General features: G+C 39.2%; 1 protein-coding gene across 1 annotated transcript in view; it reads right to left on the bottom strand.

Moving 5' to 3' along the window:
• HBP1 (HMG-box transcription factor 1) overlaps window positions 1-6,894 on the bottom strand; it is a 37,849-nt gene that overhangs the window by 14,625 nt on the left and 16,330 nt on the right. Inside the window, exons 4-8 of the mRNA XM_006859268.1 lie at window positions 5,256-5,397; window positions 4,786-4,897; window positions 4,589-4,701; window positions 1,542-1,698; window positions 327-471 (exon numbers count right to left, since the gene is read on the bottom strand). Coding sequence (XP_006859330.1) covers window positions 327-471; window positions 1,542-1,698; window positions 4,589-4,701; window positions 4,786-4,897; window positions 5,256-5,397 — 669 coding nt within the window. The remainder of the gene's footprint in view (window positions 1-326; window positions 472-1,541; window positions 1,699-4,588; window positions 4,702-4,785; window positions 4,898-5,255; window positions 5,398-6,894) is intronic.

The raw sequence follows: 6,894 nt of genomic DNA, 5'->3' as shown, positions 1-6,894 counted from the left end.
GGTACACCCTGCAAGCCTGACCCCAGGTGGGCAGAACATGGGAGAACATTTGTACTTTCTTTTAAGTAATATTTTTATAATTCTCAAATTTTTAATTTTTAAATGCTGTTGTTGTTGTTGTTAAGTATCATGGAGTTAGTTCCGACTCATAGCAATCTTGTGAAGGGCTTCCGACGAGCAGCTCATTGGTTTGAGGCGACATTGCTTTCAGAAATCAAGTGCTTATCCTAAATCCTACATCACCAAAACAGGATTTGCCTTAGCAATAATTAGCAAAACTAAAGGTAAGCCTTATATGAAAGAAGAAAATATTTATCCAATATTACCTTTTAAATGTATCAAAAACACCTGAATCATCAAAGTTAATGGCATCGGGGTGTCCAGGAGGTAGACATACGTCGCCAATGTGAATTTCACAACATGGAATGCCATGCTGTACCACAGTCAAGCTTGGATAAAATGACGACCAACCTAAAGTTAAATTGAACAAGAGTCACAAAAGAGCATGTGGATTGACAGAAAGCACCCCAATTACTTGTTATACAACAGACATATCATTTCTGCATTTTTAAAATAAAAAGTTCTTATTTCAATTAAGTCCCAAGAGATTTTCTAACATAAGTCATGAATCATTGCAATAAAGTAAGTACTAGGCAAGTATTGCCTCAAAGCAATATTGCATTTGCTTAATTCAGCATTTCACCGAATAAGTCCCTATTAATCAGCATTTTCATTACTCTAAAAAATAAAAACTAAAATGAAACTGTTTCTGTGGACTCAATTCCAACTCATGGAGAACACATGTGTTACAGAGTAGGACTGCTCTGTAGGGTTTTCTTGGCTCTCATCTTTATGGAAGATTACAAGCCAGGCCTTTCTTTCATGGGTCACAGGTGGGGTTTGAACTGCTGAACTTACTGTTAGTAGTCTACCATGCTATGTCTGCACCACTTGTTACTCCAGGATCTTTTAATGGACAAGACAGTGATGCATGATATGATGCTACCATAGTATGATGCTACCATAGTAAAAGAGTCCTGGTGTGGCACGGTAGGATAAGCACAAGACTGCTAACTGCAAGGTCAGTGGTTCAAGTCCACTAGTGGCTCCTTGGAAACGCTATTCAGGGTCACTATGAGTTGGAATTGATTTGATAGCACTTAACACCACCACGCATACTACAGTAAGCTCTGTTATCTGGGTATAGTTTGGGGAATGGAGTATTTTAGGTAATCACATCTAGGCTTAGAGCTACCAAGTATGTTGTAAACTTGAATTACTTTTTAGAGCCTTACTACATGAATGTTTGCTCCATGAGTAGAAAATTTCTCATACTCACAAGCAAGTAGAGTTCCACCTGACTACTGCCGACATACTTAAGCATCATTTGGTATTTAGTACAAGCATTTCCTACAGTAATGTTATTAAATTTTGAAGAAAATTTCCCTTTTTTTACTTTTAATTCATCAAAGCCTTAAGACATAATTAAGGACTAGGAAGCTTTTCTTAAAAGGTTACTAAGAATTCAATTGAAGCCCTACCTTTATTTTTAACATAGAAAGGGTGGTCCAGCTTACACTCTACGGTAAGTAAACCATCTTCTACTGTACCAGGATCAAAAGTCAACTTCAGTACAGACTCGCCAAATGATACACTTTCTTCATGTGATAACAACTTTAGACCATCAGAACCATAGCCCTGAAAACATATGCATAGAGGGAATGAATTGGAAATCTAGAATTCAACAGATAATGAAGTTCCTATTATGTGCAAGACTGTGGAAAGGTAAAAATGAGCAAGACAGGATATCTGTCTTCAAGGAGCTTACAATCCAGTAGTGAAGAAAGACACATGTAAAAATCACTGTAATATAATGCAAATTGGAATAAGCACTTTAATTCAAGTATAAATAATGCTAATGGAGTTTAATAAAGGAGGTATTCATCTCAAAAGTGAGGATTTTCAATTTCATTTGAACTGGTATTTAAAAGAAGAATGAAATTTTGAAAGGTGTTAGAGGGCCATGGCTTTGCACCTGCACAGTTGTAACTAAGCACTTGCTTGGGGAGTGCTGCCTATCTGCTAAAAGTTCTAGGTGAGTTCAGAGTTGGGGCAAATCAGACTGAAAATGGGGGGAGGCAGTCAGTAAGAAGATATCAAAGAGGTGCAAAGTACTAAAGTTTCTTTTCAGAGGGTTAATCAATTCAACTATTTTTATTAATATGACCATCAATTTTTAAATGACAACTATGACTACAGACTAAAGTAAGTACACCTCAAGCATTCAATTACTTGAGGACATAAAGGGAACGAACCCCACTACAGTCCTAAATAAACAAGTAAATAAAACCTAAACTAAGGCAGTGGTAGTAGAGTTGGATTCAATTTAAATCCAAACAATATTTATTGAGCACTTAGCATGTGCCAAGTGTTAGGCTCTGGAAATATAAACATGAATGAGACACAACCCCCTATCCTTAGACTCAGAAAACAAAAGGGACAAACATGCTAATGGCCAGCTATGGTATCTAATCATTATTCAACCAGAGACTGAACAACGTAATGAGTGAAGAGAAGAATGACTATAGAAAATCTTGACAGAAATACATTGATTGGTTCAACTGATTATGCATGGGAAATGGGAATTATAAAAGATCACTCTGTGGTTTTTGAATATGGGAATTGAGGATAACCATACCATTAAAAGACTAGGGAAAGAATAAGTCAGGATAAGGAAGAAAAGAATGCTGCGTCTAAGTTTTGGTGACCTGAGCAAAGTTAGAAGAACTGATTGATATTCACATAGAGATGTTTAACATGCAACAGGAAATTTGCAGATTAAGGGCTATAGACATATTTGTTAAAAAAATGAATTACCAAAAACCAAAACCCCCTAGGACAGAGTAGAACTGCTCCTAGTGTCTGACATTGTAACTCTCTCTCCAGGAGCGGTTGCTGGGCTTCAGCCACTGAGCTTGCAGTCAGCATTCCAATACTTACCCCACAGAACCACCAAGACTCCTACATGAATTACAGTATTTTATAATTCTTACAAAGAAGCCCGGGTGGTGTAAACATTCAACCACTAAATGAAAGACCAGCAGTTTGAACCCCACCAGAGACTCCTCAGGACAAAAGACCCAATGATCTGTTTCTATAAACATTTTAACCTAGGAAAGCCTTTGGAGCACTTCTACTCTATTACATTAGGTTAGAATCAATTCAATGGCACCTAACAATAGCAATATAATTCTGAGAGCTACCCTAGTTAAGGAGTCCTGGTGTGGTGCTGTAGGATAAGCACTGGACTCCTATCCACGGGGTCTGTGGTTGAAACCCACCAGCCGCTCCTTGGAAACTAGATACAGCGTCACTGTGAGTGGGAACCAACTTGAGGGCACTTAACAACTCTAGTTAAAGCTACACAGACTGAAACTCATCCAATCCCATGTGACAGATCAGGAAGCCAACACCCTGAGACGGTCACAGTCTGTTCAAGGTCAGTTCCACAAAGTTGCTGGAAAGAGAGTCCAGGTTTCCCGACTCCAAGTTCGGCCTGCTTTCCCCAGCCTCCTACCAACATGCAGCTGACAGCAGAGAAGCACTGGTGATGAGGCAGAAGCAGCAGGACCCTATGCTCCGTTCAACAGCATGGGCAGGCTGAGGAATTAGAAGGTCAACTGGGGTACTGTCCTGCTGATCTACAACTCAAGGGAACAGTTTCAGGATGGTTACCAATCCACTGTGTCAAATGTTGCAGAGCTATCAAACAGAAGTGAGTATAAAGCTACATACAGACTTTTGAGACAAATTTCAGTAGAGTGGTAGAGGCTGAACTGGATTCTGTCTTGGAATGGGGAAATTGAAGGCAGCTAAGTCAGGACCATATTGCTTAAGAGACTCAATTCAATGGTAAGGATCCAAAGGAGGATCAAAGAGGACTTTTAAACGAACACACTTTGCATGCCTGTTAGGCACTCGACTGCAAGGTTGGTTTGAACCAAAAGGTCAGTGGTTCAAACTCACCAGCCGCTCCTTGGAAACCCTATACAGGGTCACTATGAACCGACTCATCAGCACTTAACAACAACTCAACTTAACACGTAACAATTAAAAAACAACAAATAGTAGAGATGAAGAAATTTACAATTTCAAAGTAAAAGGATTCAATGGATGTTTATTTAAATGTTTCTCACTACTGCTTTTGTGCATGACTTACAAAATGCCAGTGAATTATGGACTCATTTAAACATTAATCATATCATTAACTTTCAATTATTCAAAGGGAAATTAACCCCTTTGTAGATGATCTGAAACAAGGCTCATTCATTTATTTTAAATGCCCCTTTAGTTTTGCCCAGTGTAAAATGGAAAGTGCTAAGAAGCACTTTTTTTCGCATATAGGAAAAAATACTTAAGACAGTCACTATTGCTCTGCCATTAAGCTAGGCAATGAAGGACATTCACAAAACCTCTACTTAAATTGGTCTCAGTATGAATGCTATGGAGGTTAGAGCTAAAGGCTAACAATAGCCTTAGGTTTCCTTTGGAAAGACTTCCAAAGACTGTGAAAATATTTGAGCCGTACCTTGGGAGTGCCCATTTGGAGATCTTCCTCAGTATCACAGCCTTCAGCTCTAGCAAAATCTTCAGCATCCTGCCATTCCTTATTGCTTCCCTTATGAAAGCACAGACGTGTGCCTGAAGTTTAAGTAGAAGACAAATGTAAATAGGTGACCAATGTGTTATACAAAGAGATTGAGAAACATTCAAGCATTTTTTTACCTTTTAAAAAACAGTGCCAAGCAGTTGAAGGCCAAGAATTGCACCATCCCAGATCATCATCATCCGAGAGGGAGGACATGCAGAAAATGCCAGATTCTGACTCACTATTTGCCTAGTGAGAAAAATATTACAAACATTTTTACTTTGAGTTTTTAATCTATTTTGTTAATACTTGTTTTTACTTCCAACACATTAATGGATAACTTGGTCATTCCAAGTGAAGGGAAAAATACAACGCCTTCAAAATCTAAAGCTTATAGAAACTTATGGAAGTTTTCAATGCATGCTCTCATTTTTTTTTTCTTTTTCTTAAACCAGTAATAGAGCTACATGTAAAATCACATCCAGAACAGTGACAGCTACTATTTCCCATTTGTATATGCTTTAAAAGAATTTCTTAAAGGGGAAAGTTCATCTCTTTCAACTGCTGTGCAAACTGTGTAAGAGTTTAAGCAGAGAAACAGACTCACCCTTTCATGTCTGACGGGCGTTTCACCCTTCCAGTGGTGATGAGGGAAAGCTGGTTCACTCTTAGAAGAGGAGGACACCGGTGGAGGGCGTGCATAGGAATGTAAACTTTTGCTAGTTGCTATGATGTGTACAGGAGATGATCTAAAATAAGCAGTTTTAATCGTAAAATGTAGGGTTTTTAAATAGATTTCTCCTTTTGATGAAGAAACTTGTAATTCAAAATGTCAACGTTGCATACAAGATACATAAGGAACATAGTAAATTAAAATGTTGTTGTTGACTGGCAAAGAGTCAGTTCCAACTGGGAGCGTTTCCAAGGAACACCTGGTGAGTTTCAACTACCGAACTTGCAGTTAGAAGTCCAGTGCTTAACCTACAGTGCCACACAAGAACTACAGATAAAAATGTTGTTGGTAAATGCCTTTGAGTTGGTTCTGATTCACAGCAACCCTGTGTAGGGTTTCTAAGGAGCGGCTATTAAAAATAGCAACATTTAATGTATCGTTCCAGAACACATCTTCCTACCTAAATCGTCCTCATACATTTTAAATACTATTTTTTTTCCAGATCTGACAATGCACTTTAAATTATTAAATACATTTTAATTTATTTATGACAAGCACTCTTAATGTTGTTGATGTTAAGTACCTTCAACTTAGTTTGAACTCATAGCAACCCTGTATAGGGTTTCTGAGAAGTAGCGACTGGATTAGAACCGTCAACCTTGCAGTTAGCAGCCCAGTACTTATACTACAGCACCACACCAGGACTCTACTCTTAATAATCTTTTTCCTACTCTTATGTACTCAGACTCAATCTGAATACAATGTAAGCTAAGCGCTGGGGGAGCACAGTAGCTCTGTAGAATAAGCACTGGACTACTACCCACAACACCCACAGTCTGAACCCACCAGCTGCTCTCCAAGAGAAAGATGAGACAGTCTGCTCCTGTAAAAATGTTCAGCCTCAGAAACCCTCACAGGATCCCTAAGAGTTAGAAGCTACTTGATGGCTCTTTAGTGTAACAACAAGCAGCTTTAATGTAAGAGCTCAGGCGGGCAGGTGACACCTGTCTGAAAGCTCAACCAAAAGGGTGGTTGTTCCAGTCTACAAAAAGCTTCATAGTAGAAAAGACCTGATGATCTGCTCCTGTAAAGATTACTCTGTTTTTACACAAATAACAAGTGCCTTCTACGTTCATTTGCCAACCACTTCCACTCCTCAGAGGGTTGGGTTTTTTTGGTGCTGAAGCTACTGTTTATTGGCAGAGAGAAAGGTGAGATTTTTTTTTCTTGTACCCCACATTACCCTGGTGACCAGAGGTGTGACCAACCCCCAACTGCATATATTCCAAGAGCTGAAGCTGTATCAAAGGGAGTGGCATCTGGATCAGGGGTGGTCTGCTCCACACCTGCGAGCTGGTTCTGGCAAGACCTTTCACCTTCGGCTGCCCTCTAGGATGGAAATACCTTGATTTCCCAGCTGCTTTGGGTGCTCAGAGCAGTCAACACCTAGCCCTACAGGAACTCCATGAGTGTTACTGTCTCATCCCTTGCCCACTCACAACATGAGGTCCTTGGTCCAGAGGTATTTTTGTAAGTGCTGCTATGCCCATTTAAAATATATATATGTATTTTA

Source organism: Chrysochloris asiatica, unplaced genomic scaffold (genome assembly GCF_000296735.1).
Source record: "Chrysochloris asiatica unplaced genomic scaffold, ChrAsi1.0 scaffold00032, whole genome shotgun sequence".
In the NCBI taxonomy this organism is placed as follows: Eukaryota; Metazoa; Chordata; class Mammalia; order Afrosoricida; family Chrysochloridae; genus Chrysochloris; species Chrysochloris asiatica.
Note: the sequence above shows the minus strand (reverse complement) of the source record. Positions and strands in the feature narration are given on the sequence as shown.